Raw genomic sequence first — 22,641 nt, forward strand, 5'->3', positions numbered from 1 at the left:
TTTAAATTATCAAAAAATAGTCATTACAATAGTTTACGATTCTCACGAGAAAATTTTTGTAAATTCATTTAATTATTACTCACTTATAGCTAATAGTTTTATGATTAAGCTTCCAAAATTAAGAGACCACAATATTGTAGGATAATTTTTGTAACATTTTTTGTCCATCAGATATCATTTGAAGATTTTTTAAAATTTTATAAAATAATAGTTTCACAGTGTACTATATGACTTAAAGTCGAGATCCGTTTGGTTTAGTTTTAGTCGGTAGTTTAGTAACTTGCATACAACATTTTTAATTCGGGAATAGTGTTCGTGTTGCAGCAGCATCACTAATTGATAACTTGCACGATATTTTGTACGACCGACTGACTGACAGGACAGATCTATCTTCAATGACGTTTCTTCATTTGTTGTGAATGTGATTTTTAAATGAAAGAATGTCTTTAAGAAAAGTTCTTTTTCTAACAAGAACTGCATGTTGTAGAATTGCAGATATACGTTCAAACAATTTTTCTAGGCAGAAAATATGGTTACTCACCACGAACTCGCCCAGATTATACGCAACCGAAAATATAGGTTAGTATTTAATTTTCCATTTTTGCCTAGGAAATGTTGAAATTACGTTTTATTTATTTGAATTAAAATGATAAACATGTTTTAGAACGATTTATAATTATTCTTTAAGCCCCTGCTATTTATACGGTCCTATCTATAAATTTATAAAATATCTGCTATTTCGGTGCCCGAAATACCACCAGGTTCCTGACATGATTCAATTAATATATTAAAAATGATAGATTAAATATTGTATCCTTACTTTTCTGCTGCATTTATGTTGGATATCAGTAAAATCGCATTATGGTAAGACTGTCATGAGAACTTAAGTGTATGTGCATAGTCAGTTATGATAAAATATATTAAGCCATAGCTTGGAATGTAAAGCTTGTCCTTTGTTTCGCTTCTATCGCCATTATCCAAAACACTAAAAAAAACTACTATTTCTACTACTTCTTACTACTATTTGCTAATTAATTGACACAACTCTGCCTGAGATTATTGTTTTGAAAACAGTTACAAATATATTATTTACAGACAAAACCAAAGAAGCAAAGGTTGAGAAACCAGACATTTTGGGAAGATTTTTCCCTCAGAGTCCTTTAACTGCCGATGATGCTCAAGCCATCAAGAAGGAACAAGAATCCTTTGAGAAAGAGAATAAAGAAAAGTCAGAAGAAAATGAGAAGAGTTGGAGAAGGATGAAGATGGGGTATGTGGCTTTTTTTCCTGCACTATTTATTCTACTACTGGATAAAGGCACTGAAATCTAGCCATGTAATCTATAATGTAAAGGATTGCCTTTATGTCTAAGTTCAAAAAGCTAGATTCTAGATAAGAACATAATTGCCATCACTGGTGGATCTAAAGCCCATGCCAAAAGCTTGGCAACTAAATCCTATAAGTAAAGTTTATACAACTTGTGGCATTTCTAATCCATGAATCCTCTCATGATATCTCTCACCCTGACCTTTCTAAATCTCCAATGACATGACAAATATGGCAATCCATGTGCTTAACATTTTTTCTATTATGTATTTGTATAAAAATCAATCTTACAGTGATTTTGATTAAAAAAAAAAAATACAATTTTTTCCTTAGTTTTGCTGTGTTTGGTGGTGCTCTAACAGTCATGGGTGGCTGTTTAGTGGTTGAGATGGGCGCACCACGTCGCGGGGACAACGGAGAATTAATCGAGGATGAGTTCTCACACATGCCCGTAGTCCTCCAGTACTTACGACGCACATGGAAAGAACTCACATTCTATGAGAAGGTTAGGAAGCCGCATTGCTATGTGTATGTGTGCAAGATTGGTAATTTTTAACAATAAGAGCCCAGCCACCTAATTTCAGAACAAAAACATTTTTCATGAAGGGTCAGTCAAGAAGGCGAGTCTGTCATAATACCTAAAAAAATCCGATATTTGTATTACAGATGATAAAAGAGCCATCACGTGAGAAACTGCTGCCAGACCCGCTGCCGCCGCCGTACCAGCCCACCTACACACTAGTTCTTGAGTTCACTGATGTCCTGGTACATCCTGACTGGTCCTACCAGACTGGCTGGAGGTATAAACACTAGTAATAACATACGTAAAAAAATACAGTAAACCCAAAAAATATGAAATTTCTAGGTTTATAAAGCTGATGCAAAAACTTTGATCAATATAACTTAATTTTTTAGGTTCAAGAAGCGTCCAGGTGTCGACCAGTTCTTGCAGACAGTGGCCAGTTCTAACTATGAAGTGGTGATCTTTACCTCGGAGAACGCGTTCATGATCTGGCCGGTTCTAGACAAGCTGGACCCAGAGAACAAGTTCATCACATACAGACTTTTCAGAGACTCAACGCATTTCATTGACGGCGTTCACGTAAAGAACCTTGAAGGACTCAATCGGGATCTTTCCAAGGTACGCAAATATATCTACTGTAGCTTTCTTTTTAATACGATATTGACGCTCACTACGATCTTCAATTTCTCTTTTATTTATTTTCGTCTTGCTATAAACCAGTCAGCTGATCCTTCCTTGTTTTGGTATAAGTTTGCGATTCGTTTCAGGTTATAGTGATCGACTGGAACAAGGCAGCTACGAAGTTCCACCCGCAGAACTCGCTAATCCTAAAGAAGTGGAAGGGCGCGGACGACGACACAGCGCTCCTAGACCTCGCGAACTTACTGCAGAGTAAAAATATTCACTAACCTTATTACCTTACTAACTCAAACCTCAGCAAGTTCTGCAAATAAGGCATTTATAAGGCCCACAGTTGACATTTTAAAGTAAAAGATGTGATTACGTCACTTTTACTTCTTGGAAAGAACATTCCATTTCTGGAGTGCATCAGCATGATTTCAATATTTCAACTAGCTCTCATTGTGAATAAGTATTTTTTTTCGCATGATATTTAATTATATTTTCTAATCTACAGCGATAGCGATGTCAGACGTAATCGACGTGCGCGAGGTGTTGACGTACTACAGCCAGTTCGACGACCCCATCGCGGCCTTCCGCGAGAACCAGCGCAAGCTGATGGAGCAGCTCGAGGAGAAGGAGCGCGAGAACAAGGGGCCGGACCAGCCACTCACCAGAAACTGGCTGCGGACTTTCACAAGGCGTTAGGACATTTGAGGTATACATACCCCTTTTAGTAAACTCTGAATATCAACTTTTAATCGGACTATATCACTGTCTAATGTTGGACTTCCGTCTATATTCATTTGTGGTCTGGGGAAGTTTCAGTACCGATACAAGTCTTCAATCTGAGTCTCTTTTGAAAAATGAGGTTTTATTCGTCTCTGAAAACGCGCTGGTAGTCATAAGTTTGACCTTTTATATTAAAATGCAATAACCATAGAAATCATGAATGTTAATATCTATGTATAGAATAGTTTAAATACATTTTAATTTGATGTTTATAAGGTATTTAGCTGGGTGTAGATATGGTATTTTATGCAAAGATACTTATTGTTATACAATGACATGTTCTGCCTTTCTCCGACAGAGGGCACCCGAGTTTCCCGATACATCCGCGGCGCTAGTGACGCGGCGAGTTTTGTAACCCCTGTATATGACACTCTGATACTCCACAATCTACACCCAGCGAATAAACATTAAATATTAATATAAACAGTAGTGAAATGGAGCCATTAAAGAACCACCTGATTGATTATTTTGTACAAAGTTTTATTTGTTATTCTATAAATAAAATATTTATTTGTTAATGACGTTCTTCAGTTTTTTTTCTAATCCCAACATTATCGAATTCTTGAAGGCTCTATTTTACATAGTCTCCTAGTAAAATTTTTAATGTACTTTTGTGTATGGTGGGCTATATACGACGCACAAATTGAATATTCCTTGCGTACACCTTGTAGTCAAATTATACTCATGTTTTAATTTTAATTGGTTATTTTTTGTCTACCTATACAAAATCCTACCAATCCAAATACTTGGTTAAAAGTGTGAAAATTAAACAAGTATTCCTAGTAGTCGTTACATAACGTATGTTATAGTTGGGAGATATCAACTGTGTCTTTATTTTTCCAGTTTCGAGGATGCCCGAACTCTGAATGAATTACCTCCATGGGATATCTTCTGACGTTATTTCTTACAAAGCTAAGCTTTAACACCTTTGCATTTATGTGCATTGTAAGTAGTCTTTGCTTATTGAAACACATGTTAAATTGTTAGTATGAATGGTTGATAGTTCCCAACTAGTTTCTTCGCCTGCGTAGTATTAAACTCTCTGTATCTATATTGCGAATATGCAAAGGTTTAACATTACATGGCGCCATGTTATGAATTAATTTTAATGTGTATATGTTTGTATGTTGATTTGAAGTGTGTGAGGGTGTTTGTAAAAACGCAGTCATATAGGTAGGAAATATAGTTGTTTATAATTAAAGTAATTGTTTTATTTTTCATCATCATCATCATCATCCTCACAGAAGAACAAGCTGAAGTTCGATTCATTCTTTGTGGTCTCATTTTGCTTCGTCCATACATCCAGAAGTCCAGTCTCGAGTTGTTCCTTAGCAAATGAATCATATATTTCTTGTTCATTGAATTTGCATACCTTTTTCTCAAACCGATTGTTGCCAAATTCATAATCGTCTGGTATATTCTTTAACTGTTTCCAAATATTACTAATATCTACAACTGCTGACACTTCTAGCTCCTTTGGCTCCCGTTTATAAGACTGACTCCACTCATTTAGTAGATCTGTGCTGGTGTCAACAAAGAAGTCTGCCATGTACTGTGGGCACAAAGTGTGACATGAGACATCTCCTAGAGAGTTCTGCATGAGTATTTGATACTTATCATCTTGTTCCAGGACAGACAAACCAGTAATCGAACTGCACAATCTGTTGTCTATAGGGTTCTGTAAATCACAGCAAAGCATTTTTTCTTTCGCCTCATGTAAAGTTTGCAATATACTTGGAGGTCGGTACGGAATGGTAACACTACTTATGTCCGAGTGCCGGGTAAGTCTGTCGGCATAGTTACTGACGACACACATATCCTCACACCACTGACTGCTCATACAAACTAGTTCTTTGTCGTATTCAAATTTGCAAACTGTCATGTAGGTTGGTAAACATTGCATACCATGTGTCCATCTCTGTACTGCTTTTAATTTGTTCCTTTCTTTTTTATTATAGCGTAAGTCCATAAGGAACAGATGGTGATCAGTGCCTAAGTACAACAAGCGTTTGTCTGTAGCATGGCACGCGGCGCTAATATCGTTACACGCCACATCGTCAGTTATATTTCTGAGATTCCGCCATCGTTGGAAGGCGGAGTTCATTCTTTTATCATAGAGGGTAATAGAATTCTTAGAAATATGTGTAAAGTAACCTCTTTCAGATCCAATGACTCTACTCCAGTTATCTACTAAACTCTTCACATTCCCTCGAAGTTGTCTACTCCTTCCAGTCATTCTATCTATGTTTACTATAGTCAGGTTAAAATCTAATGTTGTAACATACAATATATTTTTGTGATACTCATCAAATGATATGCCTGTGAAAGGTAGTTTAGATTCCATTTCTTTTATTTTCTCTATCTCTATACTGACACCAGACTCAAGGATTTTTAGAACATATATTTTGTGTTTAGTTCTCAAAGCAAGGATATTTTGAGATTCTACTGTTTCAAGTATGGTTAGGGTTTCTCCACAGTCAAACTTAGCCACACAGTCACTTTCTAATGCCAAACTATACTTCGAAAAATATGATATATCTGAAAAATCAAATAATAACATGTTATGCTTATTCACTGAACTTAAGACAGTTAGAAAATCCAAGTATAAAATATTTTACTTACACACACAACTAAATACACTGTGTACCAAATAATCAAATCCTCCAATACATATCTGGAGAATGTTCCCATGGCCGGCGTAGTACCAGTTGTAGCTACTCTCAAAGTAGGGATCTGGATTCTGTTCAAAATGAGCTGCTATTTCCACCAACTGCTTGGGGCAGTGCAGTAGTTCATCATTTATCCATTCATATTTATGCCTCTTGCTCATTAGACCTAGGTAATTAATAAACAAAAGAAAATACATTTTTGTATGCAAAAGCTACATTTTTTTTATATCTGGAGGCCTTGAAAGAAGCAACAATACTATGGACAACTGGAGAACTGGCCCCAGGCTAATATTCAGCTTGTTTATCACAGTTAAATGTTTGGTGAAACTCATGCTTGCTACGAATAAATACTTATTGAACAGGTAGCAACTTGTACATACACCATGTGTGAAGTAACTTGCAAATATTGGGTGTAAAGTGTGTTTTCTAATTTTCAGAATATGTGCAAAACTTACTCATAATCCTTTTATAATCAGTCAAGGTGTCTTGCCAAATTGCTTTCACCTTCATGTACTCTGTGACTGGGTCTTTCTTATCCATGTTCTTTAATTTTGATATCATTTTTGGTAGCATACTCTTGTGTGGGAATGTTTCAAAGTACCCGGAGTTGAGCCCTCCGTCCCAGTCTTCACTAAACATGTTCAGTGGGTGGCCGGCCAGCTGGAAGTGCTTACTGACCAGGTACTTCCCTGCAGTAGTTCTCCTCTGCCTCACAGTTTGACTGTACAATGTGTACACCTTGGATTTCTTTTTATTATTCGCCTGCAGATATTCAATAATTTTCTCCGCTGAAGCGGTGTTGTCTAAACTGCTTGCTATGAAAGTGGCATTTTTCTTTTTCTGAAAGAAGTAGTTTCGTATATTTTTATGGAACCTTACTTAATAACCTGGTTATTGGTTACTTACAAACAGTTACAAACCTTTATTACGTCAATCTTACTATCGTCATTGGCCATTTTTTATGCTATTTTCGTTAAATACTTATGTCGTTTATTTACTTTACTTTATGTATAGATTGCGAACAGAAATCGCGCTCGCGGGCCGCAGCTCGCGCACAAAACATTGGTTTAATGTCAATGTCAAAATGTGATGTGACAGATGCGATAACAGTTCGGTAGTCTTTTTGGGATCTTAGTTTTTGGATTTATGAATAGTTCGTTGACAGAATTTACGGACGGAATAAAAATGAGTTGTAGACTCCATATTATACACAATGTTAAAATTGCAACTACAGTTGTTATTTTTTGTACAACTAAGTCAAGAAGAAAATGCTGGGACACCCAGGACGAAAAATCACTTAGTCCTTAAAATAATATATTATAATTATTGTGAATGTAAGTTTGTCACGTTTTCACACAAAAAATACTTAACCAATCATCATCAAACTTTTGACATCGTCTTGGAAATATTGGAAGTAACATAGGGTATGTATAAAAAAAAGAATTATGCTTCACAGCGATATCCCACGCGGGCAGAGCCGCGGGCGACCACTAGTCTATTTGAATATAAAAGTACATATTACTTTTACTTACTGCTATTGTTTGCAGTTTGCTTACTGACCGAAATGCTTACAAAGGCTGAGCCAAGGTTGATTCTTAAATAAATATACGCTAGGCTAACGTAATACAAATGCCGCTACTTATGTGGCGGTTATAGAGGAAAGTGAGATCACGCAGTCGTCATACGAACCGCTGTTACTCAGGAAACGCCATTCAATAAATCAACTCAGCTTATCCCAAATTGCGACACATCAGCCGGTCCTCCACCCTCCGCATCCAGTCTGGGCCCTAATTTTACGAAAGATTACGAATAGTGTCGTTTTAATCCAATTTCCATTCAATTATCGGCGGAAATAGCGGGATTGGCTCCCTGAGCTACGACTGCGCTTTACTGGTTTATGGGGCGATAGTATCCTGTGGATAGTATTGGTTATTCTCACATTCTTCGCTACCTACTCATCTCGTCTAGGTTAGATAATCATTTTCATAATTGGAATAGTCTTAATGAGGACGTCGCGGCAAGTAGGTATCAGGTACTTACCTGGGGACCTACAATTACCTACCAAATATACCAATAAATTATTGTGAATATAAAAAAAAAACCTATCCACGTAACCGGTATGCGTAGGTACCTACGGCTACGTTATGGTATGTACGTACCTACGTTTTATTCATATTTTTAATTTAATTGATAAGATAGAGAGGCAGAATAGCATACCTACATTGGATATATTTTCACAGAAACTTTATCAATATTATTTATCTAAGATAACTATTAATAAAATCGTATCTATGTATCGAAGAGCTGCAACAAAATATCTGGTCTTTAATTGTTTATAGGTACTTAACACTCATTCACCATTACATTTATTTTTCGGGCTACAGATAAGGATAATAAAAAATGTAAGTAACATATTTGCTTGTTACTCTTCGTTTCAAACTTAGAGTACACAAACGTTTTTATTGTTGTTATTGTTTAAAACGATTGAGTAGATCAGTCAGTGTAATAATAGTAGTGGGTACCAGCATGTCTTAACATCCTCGCAAGCAAGTATGTCTGTATTTTCTTAACAATTAATCTATAGTAAAGTTACATTTTATCATAAATTGATAGTACGACGGTTACGAAGCGTAATTATGATGACAGGATGACTTTTAACTTTTTTTTGCTGTCGAGGTGAAAGTCTAATGTTTATTTTACTTACTACGAGGGCCAAATGGCGATAACAGTCATCGATATCCGCTTGTCGAATTTGTAGTAAATAAAACGGTTCGGTTCTGTTCCCCCGCCCTTGCTCTCGATGAAACCGCAGGATAATAAATTACAGGATAATTTGCACATGCTCTGTGTTGAATCAACGAGCCTCGGTAATTAAAATAAGGCTTGCTCTAAGTGTGTAGCAGGTGGGTGTATGTATTTCCCGATTTTTCCGATATGGGCTCGTGGTATGCCAGAACTGATTGATAAGATACGAGAGATAGAGAGAGATAAATAGAGATATATGAGAGATAGAGTTAATAAGATACTTTAACATCACCAGAAGATGAAATGTAGCACTAGTTCCACTACATTGCATCATCCTATCTAGTCTGTTTACGACGTAACAAAGCCTGCAAACTCGCTGGTCTTCAAATACTTGAAGACCAGCGACCGCAACCTTGTCAACCTCCTGAGCATACGCTCAGGAGGTTGACAAGGTTGCGGTTTGGTCCCAATCTTTGTTACAAATTCTGCTAGTGGTTTCGGTGACCACCAATATGACAATCATCTTCATATCAGTGGGAAACAGTTGTGACAACTTTCATCTTCCTTCTCAAATCCCAAAGAATAATTTATTACGAAGTTTTATCAAAACCAGTTTAGCCAAATGTTAAGGAGTAGCAGAGACAACTATATAACAATTATTATTTTTTACCGGACATTGACGAATGTTTCCAAATCTATTTTTTATGAGTGTCTAAAGATAACTTTATCGTTTGCGAATCGATTTTGATGATTGCTTTAGAGAAACATTCGGAAATTGTTGTGTGGTTGTTAACTTTTTAATTTCCAAAGTATTTAATAAATTAATTGAATTAAATCATTTCGCAGTGGGTACGCCATCATTTATTTATCCGCAAACTCTTCACAATTCGGTCTCCATTATCGTCTTCCATCGAGTGAGGGGAGCATTGAGTGCGGAAAGGGATCATAGTATGTCACTTTTCATTAAAAGCAATTTCTCAACGAATTATTGAATTATTTTACCTTGTTATTAATTTAAACATTCAAACATGTTTATTTAAGTTTGCTTAATTTCTGTAATATCTTGTTTTCAGATTGAAAAAATATATACAACTATATCAAATATAAAGTAATGCCGATACATACTTGGAGGAAAGTAGCAGTGCGTTTGAAGAAACGTATACCGAACAAATTTGAACGTCGCGTTAACAACCTATTGTCTAAGAGTAATGGTGCGCAGTCTGATGATGCATCTTCAGCCTATGAATCTCCTGACTCTGGAATAGAACCACCTCAAACGGACGCCCTAACTCTTGAGAATATAATCGACTGCAATGCCACCTCTAGCCAAACCATTTCCTCCTTGGATAGCCCAGATTCCGGGATTAAAACAGAATATGATTCTGATTCTAGTGTAGAAACATCTCATACAAACCGTGCAGGTTCTGAAATTAACATTGACGAAGAATTTAGTTCCACTGCCGCAGCAGCTGCACTTACGGACATTGCAACTTCGGAAAACACGATAGACACTGAAACTAATATTTCTACTTCGGTTAGATACATAGATACTAAAGTTGAAAAGCGATTTAAAATTGACTACACTAGATCATTATCTCACTTGGATGTTTTAGATTCAGAAGATAACATACATTGTGAATCCGACCCTAGTCTTTTACCAGTAAAACATCATATTACATACAATGAACAAACCGGCCGCATACAGGATGAAAATGGTGACTATGAAATCGCATTCAAAGAAATAGCGCGCATTACAACTTTTTCTATCTTAGAGAGGGAATACAAAACGCTACTAGGCTTATCACAAAAATCAATGCATTTTTTAAATGAACTGAGTGAAGATCTCGCCTTGCCAAATATAAATATTTTAATAACAATAAAAAAAATCAGATTAAATGAAAAGCTTGGTTTGTTGGCATTACAGTTTGGATGCAAAGAGATCACAATCAGTAGAATTATTACAAAAAGTGTAGTGTGTTTAGCAGAAAAAATGAAAGAGTTAATTAAGTGGCCGACATCATTAAAGATATGTGAAAAACTACCATTATCCTTTATGGCTAGATATTCGAATGTTGTTTCAATATTAGAATGTCTGGAAATTGAGATTGATAAACCGTTCGACGCAGACAATCCATCGCTTAGTTGGTCTCATAATAAAAAGTGCCACGTTGTAAAGTATTTAATTTCTTACACTCCAGACGGCCTTATAAGTTTCGTATCCCAAGGGTACGGGGGAGGAACTTCAGACGTTAGTATAGTGGAAGAGAGTCGCATTCTAGATCACGTACCTCCTAACAAAGCGGTCGTGGCGAACAAAAAATTTGAGGGTATCTCAAGGTTGTTTGAAGGCAAGAAATGTTCTCTTATAACTGTCCATTCAATTTTAAAAAGAAATATAGGCCAAAATGAAAACATAAAGCAGATACGTTATCACGTAGATCGAATAAGAAGTAGAATAAGAGAGTTTAATCTATTGCTACCAATGTGTTTTGATAACAATTTTCTGCCTGTTCTCGACGAGATTGTAGTAGTTGCTTGTGGATTAATTAATTTGAATTATGGTTAGTAGAGAATTAGACATAAGCTTAAAAATGTAAGTTATGTAAATATTATCAGAATATAAATTATTTTTATATTCTGATTAATTAATAGATGACGAAAATGTTTATGTCCCGTTAGCCAGTTGGCAAGAAACTTCACGAGTGCATTCGAAATGTAATCTCAGACACTCGTTCTGGCAACAAATCAGCCTCTATTTTATGTTTACTTTAACCTACAATAAAAGTGTACTATGAGCATTTTTTCATATAACTGTACCATTATAGTTAAAGATAAAAATAAAAGAAGATTTAAATACATACAAGTTTTATTCATCCCAGCCCCACAGCCCGTGGCTCTCCCTAATAGTTTCCCTGTTATCCCTGCGGTGCCGGGTGACAGCGCTCGCCTCACCTTTCGCGATAGCCTTCTTCCTATCCATTTTCTTCTGTCTTATTTCTAGATTCTTCTTCACTTGTTGCTTAACTACTTCTGGGGCTATCGTACTAGCAGACGTATAAGTCCTCATAGACCTAACATCTGATAACGCCTTTTCTATCATAGCGAGTCTGTATTTCTGGGAGTTTTTATCCAAGTCGCCATTTTCTTCTGCTTGCACTAAAGTTGGTACTTCATCATCTTCTTCGTTGATTTGTTTTTTATCCTCTTTGCTGTTAATTTCTTTTGTATGTTCAGGGACTTTCTCAGATATGGTAAAGTTTACTGTTATTTCAGTGATTTGATTTATAACGGTTTCATCATTCTTTATGGAGGCATCCACCTAGAAGGGTAATATTAATTTCGTTAAATAAATGGAAGGAAAAATAGGATGAATACGAAGGGCAATAGATAGAGTAGAATGGCCTAAATCAATGGAGGCCTATTCCCAGCAATGTGATATTATTCTAGACTGATGATGAGACTACAAAAATAGCCTAAATACCTCTTTCCTGAGTTCATCGAGGTCCTGTTCTGTGTACTTGTTAGCGCTCTCTGCCGCATCCTGGTCATCGTCTTCGGAGTCAGCCTCATCATCGCTTACTTCAAGGCCGATGCCCATTTCCTGCAAATGATATAATTTCGGTGAACTTTTAATATTAGGGAAACTCGTCAGTAAACAATTGTGGTTCATTCCAAGGTTATACATTTAGTTAAGGTTTTCTTAAAAAAAAAACCATACGCCGACACAGGAACGCTACCTTTGAGCGGCAGTTTATAAACACGATGTCTTTGATAAATGTTCACGATCCTTTATTTTTAATTACCTCAAGCAGGTCGTTATCAACGTCCTTGGTGCGCTTGTAGCCGGAGCAAGCGACTTCCGTGTCTAATACGTCATCACGCTCCAGCTCACTGAACTTGGGGTACAGGTCTGACTCGTAGCCGAAGCGCTTCTTAAAGAACTCGCGGACGCAACGCACGTCGCGGTCGAAGTAACTGAAGCAATAAAAAGTCAACAATAAAAAATGTGGGGTCCAGTGGCCTAGCTGTCATTAATAATACATAACGACAAGTATGTGTTTGAGGATACCGTCCAAAACATTCTTGGGCCCATCATTGAGCATATGCCTTGCCACCTCACCTTTTCAGCGCACTAATGAGGTTTAAATCTATACTAATATATAAAGCTGAAGAGTTTGTTTGTTTGAACGCGCTAATCTCAGGAACTACTGGACCAAATTAAAAAATTCATCGATGAAGGCTTTAGGCTTTAAACCATCACGCTGCGACTAATAGAAGCGAAGATACTATGGAAAATGTGAAAAAATCAGGGCAGGCATAAATCATAACTTATATCTTCTACCCACGGGGACGAAGTCGCGGGCAACAGCTAGTATCTTGTAAATTTAATATTATTTTTTTAAGAAAAATCCCTCTATTCAAATCTTCTGACTAGGCAGTCAGTGAAATTAAAATCACTTATGGTATATTTATTTGTCCCATCTACATACAATTAAACTGAAGATTGCTTTGGACCTTTAGTGATGTTATATAAGATATCTAAATAAAAAAAGTACTCACAGTTCGGCATTAGAATGTGAGGTGGAGACCATTTGCGGGAAGTCTATGATGATGGGATGGTTGTCCTCGTCAATCATGATGTTGAACTCGTTGAAATCGCCGTGGATGACGCCGCAGTTGCCGAGACGTACTATCAGGTTCATCAGCTCATCGTACAACGCTCCAGGGTCTTCTACTGCTGTGACGTGTGTTCTGAAAATGGATTATAAGAATAGTCTTAAGCCCAAGTTTTTTTTTTCTCATGGTTAATGTTCTGTCTGAAGTCAAGAGTGCTTAAACTAACAGGCCCCTGATGCGGTTATCAAAAGGTTGACCCCTAATGCGGTATTACCACACCTTTAAAAAATTCTCAGGTGTGCTAATTCTCTTTAATGTCCTCTAATAATAAACCAAAATAACGTAAGCCAAACATGAAATGAAATATGAAAATGATATAGGCAAATAAATGATTATACTTACAATGGCCCTCCATTCACCAGTTGCATAACAACACAGTGCCTGTTGAAGTCAATGGGCTTGGGGACGGGGAAGTCTCTGTCGTACAGCGCCTTCATGTAAGCAAATTCCTTGGTCGCCGAAATGCGGGATAGGTAGAGCCAGGAGGCATTGTTGCGGTGAGCGTGGTAATCTCGTTTGCTCTTAATGTTGCGGAAGCAGGTGCGGCCGAGCCTTAGACAAATATATCCATTTATTATGACTGTATGGATAGTCAAGGTGCGATTGGCAGAGGTCACCACATTACACCTACTGAGCGCATGGTATCCACCCGACGCAAAAATGGGCCGACATGGAGCCATTAAGCGGAAAAGGGAGCCTACCAACCACCACATGTAGGGACCAGTTCTGTTATCATGTATGTGCCTTGAATGATGTGATACTCTTGGCGACATAGATAAAATACCTTACTGTGGAAATTGTTTAAAGATACTAAATTAGTATAATAATCGTTTTCAAATTGAAGTGTCATGACGACAGTTTTTTTTTTAATAGTGATATAAGTTTATTTCACCTTGGCCCGATTTTTCAATCGTCAGATAACTATTATCTGAGGAATAAATATGGCCGTTTGACATATTTTCTATACAAAAGCTGTCAAAACGTCAAACATATTCATCAAATAAAAATTATCTGGCGATTGAAAAATCGGCCCTAAGATTTACAAATTTCTCTTATAATCTAAGTATAATAACTAAAACAATAGTACATCTTTAAGAGATTACGTTGACGACTGTCCTAGTACGAACTGTGTCACAGTCGTCAGCGTCTCCCACCCTAATATGTTAGGAACACTATAGTTATCAACTCATTTGAAACAGATGGTAAGTTGATAGAACATAATGATGATTATTCAAATTATGCAAAGACAAGGTAGATGAATGAAACAAAGAAAATACTTTTCCATTCAGAATTCAATGTTAGTGGTTGAATAAAAATAAAAACTCTTCAAATATGTGGATAAAAGAGTTAAAAACGTAACTATAGCAATATTAAAAAAAAAAACTTACCTATGCAGCTTCAAACACAAAGGGTTGCGATCCTCATCAGCTACTGTGTAAATATTAGACTCCTTCCCCACTCCAATCTGGTTTCCAAAGGAAGCTATCACCTTCCTGTTAGTCAGGGCCTTCAGGGCTAAGTAGTCATAACCAGCATTTGTGAGCCTGTATCCATCATCTGAAAATTTATAAATAAACTTAAGTAGATTGTAGAGTCATAAAATATTTGAGTATTGAGTAGACTGTATTGTACTGTGGTAGTAATAAAAAAAAACATGAATAACTGAAAAAATTGGAGAGCTTGACAAATTAAAAATAATCAAAACTAAGGTGGCTACTCAAATGTATTAATATTAATATAGTAGGTAGATATATAGGTATTAATATAGTACCCTCCCCTTAACAAATTGTGTATTGATGTGGAATATCACACACTAATACCAAAGAATCTTTTGTAAAGAGTATTTTATTTAATGTTGATATGTAACTCGTTATTTTTACATTTCAATCCCATGAATTATGAATTTTACATGCCTACTTATACTACATTCAAAACAACATATTTACTAGTAGCGTGGAACTTATCTGTGACGATTCGTAGAGATAGTCCAGAAATTTATCACCCTATCCCGTGAGAATAGTGGGAAATTTTGCAAACCTTACTTACAATGTTTTCCACGTTCATATGTCAACAATCTATGTTTACAGAGTTCCTTCATCAGTTTGTGTACTCCGCCGTGGCGTAAGTTTGCTATTGATGCGACGAGGGAACCTGGCACTAACTCATGATTTTTCATACCCATTTCCACCTGCAAAAGCATAATATTAGTAAATTAAATAAGTTTTAGGTTACTGTAAATTAAATACATTAAACTTAAGCAATAATTACTCACTGCAGTTAATACCCGAAAATCCTCTCCCGTTAAATACCGTAAAATTGCAACGTCCAGCTTCCCCATGGTGAAATTGTTGTTTTATTTTCGATTTTATTGTTTACTATAGTAAGAAAACGTGGATCTCTATACTTGACACTGACATTTAGTGTCAGAAAATGGAATAATGGACCATAAAAATCACACAGTAGCCACATGACAGTGAGTTTGTTGTTGATCAAAACAAATGAGAATAAATTAATGCAACAATTTTACTTAAAGGTTAGCAAATATTTAAATATCCAAAAACCAATATTAAACGTGATACAAAATAACTTCAAATGATTTTAATTTGATGGTCACACTGAGCCGACTATGTCAATTTAATCAAAATTGTAGAAACTCAAATAGCATGCAAAATAGGACTTTATGTGATTCACGCAAAGTTTTAAATTGTAAACATCTATAACTTGTTTAGGCACTTGACAAAAGTCTATTCTGATTGCTGTCTCAATTATATTTTATTCTTTGCTTTGGCGTTGCCCAAATTCACAATTTTATTGGGTGTCCTATATTTTTATGTTCCACCATCCATAGCCATTAGCCATTCTTTTATGAGCTATGAATGCTTTAGTAGTAGTGGAATACGTAACTTACTATGAATAATAATGAATATTATCTATAAATTAGTGTTTTTTGCAGCGTTTTAGTACATAATAAATTGTATTATACAGTTTTTTTTCTGAATGTGCAGTGTTTTGTGATAATTAGTGCTTGGAAATATTAGCAATGGCAGTGAGTGGTTTTTATAAGGGAGCTATAAATGTAGACGCTGACCCGGCTGTTTATTATTCCGGGCAGGTTGTATCTGGCTCAGTTTTTTTTGACCTCGAGCAACCGCTAAACTTTTCGGGTACGTATATATCTAAAATATTTTAACTTGGACTAAGATTTAAATATCTCTGAGATAATGTTCGCAATACTCATTTTTAATTTTACTGCTCTATTAAAATACCTATATCTATCAAATACAATGGGAACTTAAAAAAATAATACTAACCGACCAAAGGCATTTCCAATTCGCTTTTGGATTTTCGCCTTGTTTCTAAACACTGGGGGCATAATTGAAAAGCATTTAATGCATCTTTTGAAAGTACTCAAAACTTTGGGTAATTAAACTAATGGTAGGCATTTAAGCAATTATGCATACCATAATATTAGTCCACTAATTTACACATAACACAATTAAATTAGTAATTCATAACTTCTTATTTATTTAAGACACAACTTCATAGAGGACAAAAGGTGCCTAATTTTACAGCTTTAGTTTTTGTAAATTATTTGTGAGCTGGAAACAGCAGAATATCATGGAGTTTTTAGTGTCAAATTGCCTTTTCTATAACAACATTTTTTTTAGATGTACAGGAATATTTTTTTATAAATAAGTGCGATTTATATTATTTGTATCTTTTTTCATTCACGGGCTAACTTCATGAGAAGAGTTCGGTCCTTTTTAAAGGTGTGCATGGCGTGCATGGCGTCACAGGTCCAATGTGCAGAGGCCATAATATAATGATTTATATTATTTATTATTTCAGTACTTGTATAGAATATTTTTGCAAGTATTGATTCTTAGTCATAGCCATAGATATGTTGTAAGGCCATGTGGATTTTCCAGCATGACAGCCACAGGAAGAGAGATAAACATTAAACCTATCTTAAATGTATAGTTATAAGTATATGTATAGATAACTGAAAATATAAGTATTTATACCATATAGCCAATTGAAAATTACAGTTTGAACTTTTCAAGGCTTATATTTCTAAATGCATTAAAAAGGAATGACATGCCATTGACTACATTTGTTTTTTCGCAGTTCTTTATATACAGTTTCTTGGTGAAGCAAATGTATCCTGGATAGAGATTGAAACTGAAAGAATAAATGGTGTTGAGAATGAGAAGAGGGTCGATTATTTGGGCCGTGAAGAATATGTTAACCTTACACAACCATTGGCAGGAGGGGCAGGTAATGTATCATGACTTGTTTGTAAACTTTAAACTACTTAGATACTAAAAACCAAATTACATTTAAAAAAATTACTATTGATTTTCAAAACTACAAACATTTCTTTTATATCTAAAAAGATTTAGTCCTAAAAAATCTTATAATAGCTGATGAGTTGCTTAATTATCACAAGTTGAAGTCTATAAAATGTTATTAAACTTTTTTATTCTATTCAATACTTTATTTTCACACAAGACCAAGCAGTTAAAAGAACAATTTGATATTGATATTTCAAAGTTAGTAACAAAATACATTTATTCCAGGTCCAGCACAGCTACCAGTTGGTAGTCACAATCTCCCCTTTAAGTTCCAAATACCGATCACTGCGCCATCTACTTTCGTAGGAGAGAAGGGTCACATCACTTACTCTCTCACTGCTTACCTAATGTACCCTGATGGGGTAACCAAGGAAGACTTGAATAAAGAAATCGAAGTTGTTGCTCCATTTGATTTAAATTTGGGAAGCCCTAGGATCAGAGTGAGTTTTTTTGTTGCTTTTTATTACTAATCGATACTATGCAGAGTCAGAATGTTGTATAGTGAATACTTTCATTTTGCGCGATTTAGAATGTTAGCAACATCCACATTTTTTATGAATTTGCAAGTTTACTCTGTAAAAACTTTACCCATAGTATATTCTACTTCCCTGCACGGGAAACGGTCTGTGACGTCCTGTGTTACGTATTAATCAATCAATCTATTGAAACCTTCACATCTTCTGATTTGCGAATATGATTTATTTAATGCATAGGAACCAATTGACCTGGAGTTTGAGGAGTTGCACGGCTGCGGGTGTTTCTGCAACCCGGACCCTGTGACGGTCCGCATACGACTCCCGTTATCTGGGTACTGCCCCGGACAAACCATTCCGGTGGCCGTCGAAGTCGATAACGAGAGCAATGTGGAGATCACCAAAATGAAATTCCAGCTTGTTTCTGTGAGTTATTTGTTCTGAGTTTAAAGAATAGTCTTGAACGTTTTAGGGTATCTAAGGTGTGTTAACACTGTTAACAAATCGACGAATTATCGGTTTGGTGGAATTGGTGGTTAATGATCATTAGGTACACATTAGACTCATCTCCACAGAACAGTATTAAACAGCGACCGTTCTACAAATAGATAGTATGTGTTCAGAAAAAAAAAATAGGCTGTTTTTGTTTTCTATTTACCTAATTGTAGATATGTCGAAAAACATATATACCAGCATGTAGATTTACCTAATAATTTTAATAACTTATAAGGAGTTATATCAAAACAGAATTCAAACAATGAATAAAAAGCATACATTATGTAGTTTCTAAAAAATAGCAATCATCTTTGAATGTCAAACATTCACACAGACTAAAACGCAATCGTTTTAATACTACTCTGACGGATTATCTCCGTCGATTAATTTTATAATTGTTGAAGTAGCCGTATTTTTATCAAGGCCGCTAAATGGGAAGTTTGCAGCGTGGGCCGAAGTGTGTAATCCCGATCCATATGTGTATCTACCTACTATTGTAATTTGTTTTTATTAAAATCAAATATTTTGGCACGGAACAAATTTTTAGGTACTTCGAAAAACTTTACAAACAAGCAATTTATATTTCTTTTTGATACCTAGAGTTACATAACATCTCATTTTTCTATTCATATTGCCATCGGTATTCAGTGAACCACCAGTATTTCACATGTATGTCTTGCTTGTTCGACCTCGAGCATTAATTCACAGGTTCATACCCGCAATATCCCATAATCCGTATCCAAGAAGACTTAATTGACGGTGGTCAAAGGTCAATGTATGATCTCTGACGAATAGATGTAGGTAACTAGGACAACATTATAGGCAACGAAACGTTTTAAAACGATTCTTGTAAAATTCATAAATGACGATTCATATTTTACAAACGAATTTGATTTCATTGTTGTCTAAAAACGAATTATGTAACTTTATTGTCTACAGAAAGAGTTATACCGCAGCATCCACCCGGCGTCAGAGTACGTGCTTCCGGAGAAGTTTCTGGTGTCCGCTAAGAGCGGCCCCGTCATGGGTCACAGCAAGCGCAATTTTACATACAACCTGAAAGTCCCTCACTTTATAGCGCCTTATCTTGAGAACTGTACTATCATCGATGTCGGATACTTCTTTCGGGTGAGTCTTACGGAAAATAATTAACTTACACCCTGTATAAACTAGACTGCTGAGTGCTGGTCTCTTTTTTCATGCACCTAGCCAGGCTCTTGCCAGTCGTATCTATTCATTTTTCCTAAATCGATCTGCATTTTAAATGATTCCATTCATTGGGCATGGTATCGATTAACAGTTTAGTTTCTAAGTAATATTCAACATTTAAGTTTCGGGAGTCTTGTATGTAATGTTGTTTTTTTTTCAGATCACAATAAAACTATCCGGATGTACTGACGATTTGGATGACGAGGCGGAAATTTGTTTAGGCTTAGTGCCCGTGAGTGGGTTCTTAGAAGGCGAGTATACGCATCCACTAGCCAACCGGCTTCCTAAGGGACCCATCCCCGTGGCCGCAGCAACTGAGTTGCTGCCTCCGCCCGCCGCCGTCGGTCTAAATGGCTCTACTTCCAGCCTCCAGCGTCTCCAGTACAATGCCGTAACATCTGCGTATCCTAGTAACCCACCACCCTATCCAAGCGGGAATGTGCCTTATCTCTCACAGGATACGTTCCAATCTGCCGAATCAATAGAAATGAAGCCGAAACCAGGGTCTGATTATCAGATTGGTTTTAAGGCGCCTACGGTTCCTGTGGGCAATGTTCCATACACTCCGATGTTTCCTAATCCGTACGCCTCGCAGACCGCTGTGGCAGGGGGCCCCGCCCCTTACCCGACAAACATGGCGGCCGGGAACAACGGCCTGCCGCCACACACGCAGGGCGGCTTCGTGCCCTCCGCACCTCCCCCTACCGACTAATATGTACTTATTAACATGAGGCCTTCTGGTATGTAAGTCTTAAGCTAAGTATTCACTATAACATAAATACCTATTTGTAATCGAAAGTCGTAGTCGTCTAATACGTACGTTTTTGACAAGCATTTGTACAAGTTTCGTATTCACCCCGAATACTGTTAATGGATATAAACGTAGCATTAGTCTACGGACGCTTATTTCAATAATAAAGAATATAAGAATACCCGTTTAAAGACAATGTAAGTAAAAATATTATGTGGTAACTACAACATTACAATCAAGTTACTACTATCTTAAGAGGCATATAATTATTTAATATGAATGTTTACTGTAGAGTTTCGCGCAATTTTGTTTTTAACGATATACAATTTATACCGTACTGTTGTACTTAATAATAATGTATCTAGTATCTACCCCCTCGGGGCTAGTCGTTCTCTCTCTCCATGGGAATAACGCATGCCCAGAGGGTACATTAGTATGCTTTTCCAAACCTTGAGATATAAATAAAAAATGTATCTGAAGGTCTATGTAGGAGCATACATCCGCAGGGCAGCTTGTGGCGAGCTGTTTGTGAGTAGCGACACAATGGAACCTGAATACCCCAGGGGGTCACTCTTTATGGGGACGCCCAGCTCTTTCTTGCCTTAACTGGCTGGCTAGAGAGGGGTCGCTAGAGCTATATGCTCGGGGGTGGAAGTGTCTAATGGCGTAATAACGAGGAAACCCGCTCCGGGTCTGTGACCCGCGATGGTGAAATCGGTGTCGCACCTCTCTACACCCCTAGCCGCTCGCACTGGTGTTGCCCACCTGCTGTCAATCGTGACGGTATTATAGGGGGCCCATCTAGTGAGCGGCGAGTCACCGCCTGCCTAATTGTTTGCATTACCATGTGGAAAAAGGCAGGTGTCATAGTTCTCCGAATCATTTTAAGGAACTGGTCCACTTAACATGTCTCATTTATATAATAGCCTATTTAGTTTTACATACATATTGCAATAGTTTTGCATCTACTTTGGATTCTTCATCTCTGTTCTCCCATAGAGCGGAGGTGAATTATCCCTAGTAGATGCCCCATCACATTGTATATTAAAGTTCTCAAGAAGGCCTCTGTGCGTTGGACCTGTGTCCCCGTTCAAGCCTTTAAAAAGGACCGGGTCTCTTCTCATGAAGTTAGCCCGTGAATGAAAAGAGATGTATCTAGCATTTATACTGTACTCTCGCGATAAACATTTATTGTGATATTGTAAATGGTGGATACTAGTTTTTGTATTTTTTCTTTTGATATTTATATAAGCGTGTAAGTATAAAATACTTGCCCGTTTGTTAATTATGATGATTACAATTTTTATACTGATTTTATTTAATTGTTGGACAATGTTAGTATGGCAGTTTTGATAGTGCTGTATTATTAATTCATAAGCTATAAGAGTTGAACTGAATCTCAATAGTTAAAACCAATCAGTTTATATTTTGTATTACAAAACGATAGAAAACGGTTGAATAGATTTAAATATCAACATTTAGACTTCGATAGCCTTTGTTACAGACCATTAATATCCAAATAAGTGAACTATCTTTACTCTTGTTATAACTCCAAAATAATGTTTATCGAATTTTAAGCTTCCGTCTAAATATACGTGTTATCGACAGAGTTATTAATGATATCTGAATTATGCGAATATTAGAAAAAGAGTGCCATAATATATTCTACTGTTATCGAATAGCCGGTTAGTAAATAGTTTTACTTGAATTTAAGAATAATATGAGTACAAATATATACACGTTGCTGCTAATTCTGGATATTGTTGACATTTTTCCTCGTGCCTTACATTTTTATAATATCGTACATCCGGTTCATACATGTTTTACTGTCCCGTTTTATCGGATACGCGTTTGTTTTATTAATTAATGGCTTATGAAGTTTCATGAGCAAGTATAAACATAGAAATGAAACTGTAAGTATTCTGTGAAAAAAGTCTGTTGAACGAGTATCTATCCAATACAAGGGACCTATACACCTGGGATCATGTGTGAACCCGCTGTTGCTGCT

At 36.4% G+C, this 22,641-nt stretch overlaps 5 protein-coding genes across 14 annotated transcripts; 3 read left to right on the forward strand and 2 right to left on the reverse strand.

Annotated features, from left to right (window-relative positions):
• The first annotated feature begins 355 nt into the window (after nt 1-355).
• LOC113503506 (mitochondrial import inner membrane translocase subunit TIM50-C-like) lies at nt 356-4,460 on the forward strand. 3 transcript variants are annotated; one of them, XM_026885527.1, is made up of 8 exons: nt 356-579; nt 1,096-1,270; nt 1,660-1,831; nt 1,993-2,126; nt 2,242-2,467; nt 2,617-2,740; nt 2,985-3,185; nt 3,558-4,460. In XM_026885527.1, exons 1-7 carry the CDS (start codon nt 441-443, stop codon nt 3,173-3,175), a joined length of 1,161 nt encoding a protein of 386 aa, XP_026741328.1. In that variant the 5' UTR covers nt 356-440; the 3' UTR covers nt 3,176-3,185; nt 3,558-4,460. The 3 variants fall into 3 exon arrangements, with proteins under 3 accessions (XP_026741328.1, XP_026741327.1, XP_026741326.1); XM_026885526.1 differs by having other exon boundaries at nt 4,103-4,460; XM_026885525.1 differs by having other exon boundaries at nt 2,985-4,460.
• On the reverse strand, nt 4,430-7,162 carry LOC113503503. Its single transcript, XM_026885514.1, has 4 exons — nt 6,849-7,162; nt 6,384-6,768; nt 5,882-6,094; nt 4,430-5,797 (listed from the first exon to the last, which is right to left on the reverse strand). The coding sequence occupies exons 1-4, from the start codon at nt 6,882-6,884 to the stop codon at nt 4,470-4,472; spliced, it is 1,962 nt and encodes a 653-aa protein (XP_026741315.1). The 5' UTR covers nt 6,885-7,162; the 3' UTR covers nt 4,430-4,469.
• A 79-nt stretch (nt 7,163-7,241) lies between these two features.
• On the forward strand, nt 7,242-11,529 carry LOC113503505. 8 transcript variants are annotated; one of them, XM_026885521.1, is made up of 4 exons: nt 8,338-8,478; nt 9,520-9,621; nt 9,747-11,274; nt 11,312-11,529. In XM_026885521.1, exon 3 carries the CDS (start codon nt 9,785-9,787, stop codon nt 11,237-11,239), a length of 1,455 nt encoding a protein of 484 aa, XP_026741322.1. In that variant the 5' UTR covers nt 8,338-8,478; nt 9,520-9,621; nt 9,747-9,784; the 3' UTR covers nt 11,240-11,274; nt 11,312-11,529. The 8 variants fall into 8 exon arrangements, with proteins under 8 accessions (XP_026741320.1, XP_026741319.1, XP_026741325.1 ...); XM_026885519.1 differs by lacking the exon at nt 8,338-8,478 and adding an exon at nt 7,242-7,262 and having other exon boundaries at nt 9,747-11,529; XM_026885518.1 differs by lacking the exon at nt 8,338-8,478 and adding an exon at nt 7,279-7,352 and having other exon boundaries at nt 9,747-11,529.
• On the reverse strand, nt 11,522-15,779 carry LOC113503504 (serine/threonine-protein kinase RIO2). Its single transcript, XM_026885515.1, has 8 exons — nt 15,623-15,779; nt 15,397-15,538; nt 14,739-14,907; nt 13,693-13,902; nt 13,234-13,425; nt 12,477-12,648; nt 12,155-12,274; nt 11,522-11,992 (listed from the first exon to the last, which is right to left on the reverse strand). The coding sequence occupies exons 1-8, from the start codon at nt 15,686-15,688 to the stop codon at nt 11,540-11,542; spliced, it is 1,524 nt and encodes a 507-aa protein (XP_026741316.1). The 5' UTR covers nt 15,689-15,779; the 3' UTR covers nt 11,522-11,539.
• A 330-nt stretch (nt 15,780-16,109) lies between these two features.
• On the forward strand, nt 16,110-21,153 carry LOC113503508 (arrestin domain-containing protein 2-like). The gene is made up of 6 exons (XM_026885528.1): nt 16,110-16,514; nt 17,479-17,628; nt 17,931-18,145; nt 18,419-18,604; nt 19,613-19,801; nt 20,043-21,153. The coding sequence occupies exons 1-6, from the start codon at nt 16,391-16,393 to the stop codon at nt 20,592-20,594; spliced, it is 1,416 nt and encodes a 471-aa protein (XP_026741329.1). The 5' UTR covers nt 16,110-16,390; the 3' UTR covers nt 20,595-21,153.
• Nucleotides 21,154-22,641: the final 1,488 nt, after the last annotated feature.

The sequence above is a fragment of the Trichoplusia ni genome, chromosome 19, assembly GCF_003590095.1.
Source record: "Trichoplusia ni isolate ovarian cell line Hi5 chromosome 19, tn1, whole genome shotgun sequence".
Taxonomy (NCBI): domain Eukaryota; kingdom Metazoa; phylum Arthropoda; class Insecta; order Lepidoptera; family Noctuidae; genus Trichoplusia; species Trichoplusia ni.

Coding starts and splice junctions, on each gene's coding strand:
- LOC113503504 (XM_026885515.1), bottom strand. CDS start 15,688: ATGGGGAAGCTGGACGTTGCAATTTTACGGTATTTAACGGGAGAGGAT. Junction 14,908..15,396: donor ATATGAACGTGGAAAACATT/GTAAGTAAGGTT, acceptor ATAAATTTTCAG/ATGATGGATACAGGCTCACA. Junction 13,903..14,738: donor TTGTGTTTGAAGCTGCATAG/GTAAGTTTTTTT, acceptor TATTTGTCTAAG/GCTCGGCCGCACCTGCTTCC.
- LOC113503503 (XM_026885514.1), bottom strand. CDS start 6,884: ATGGCCAATGACGATAGTAAGATTGACGTAATAAAG. Junction 6,095..6,383: donor TGATTATAAAAGGATTATGA/GTAAGTTTTGCA, acceptor TTAATTACCTAG/GTCTAATGAGCAAGAGGCAT. Junction 5,798..5,881: donor CAGTGTATTTAGTTGTGTGT/GTAAGTAAAATA, acceptor TTGATTTTTCAG/ATATATCATATTTTTCGAAG.
- LOC113503506 (XM_026885525.1), top strand. CDS start 441: ATGTCTTTAAGAAAAGTTCTTTTTCTAACAAGAACTGCATGTTGTAGA. Junction 1,832..1,992: donor AACTCACATTCTATGAGAAG/GTTAGGAAGCCG, acceptor TTTGTATTACAG/ATGATAAAAGAGCCATCACG. Junction 2,741..2,984: donor CCTCGCGAACTTACTGCAGA/GTAAAAATATTC, acceptor TCTAATCTACAG/CGATAGCGATGTCAGACGTA.
- LOC113503505 (XM_026885519.1), top strand. CDS start 9,785: ATGCCGATACATACTTGGAGGAAAGTAGCAGTGCGTTTGAAGAAACGT.
- LOC113503508 (XM_026885528.1), top strand. CDS start 16,391: ATGGCAGTGAGTGGTTTTTATAAGGGAGCTATAAATGTAGACGCTGAC. Junction 18,146..18,418: donor TGGGAAGCCCTAGGATCAGA/GTGAGTTTTTTT, acceptor TTTAATGCATAG/GAACCAATTGACCTGGAGTT. Junction 19,802..20,042: donor ATGTCGGATACTTCTTTCGG/GTGAGTCTTACG, acceptor TTTTTTTTTCAG/ATCACAATAAAACTATCCGG.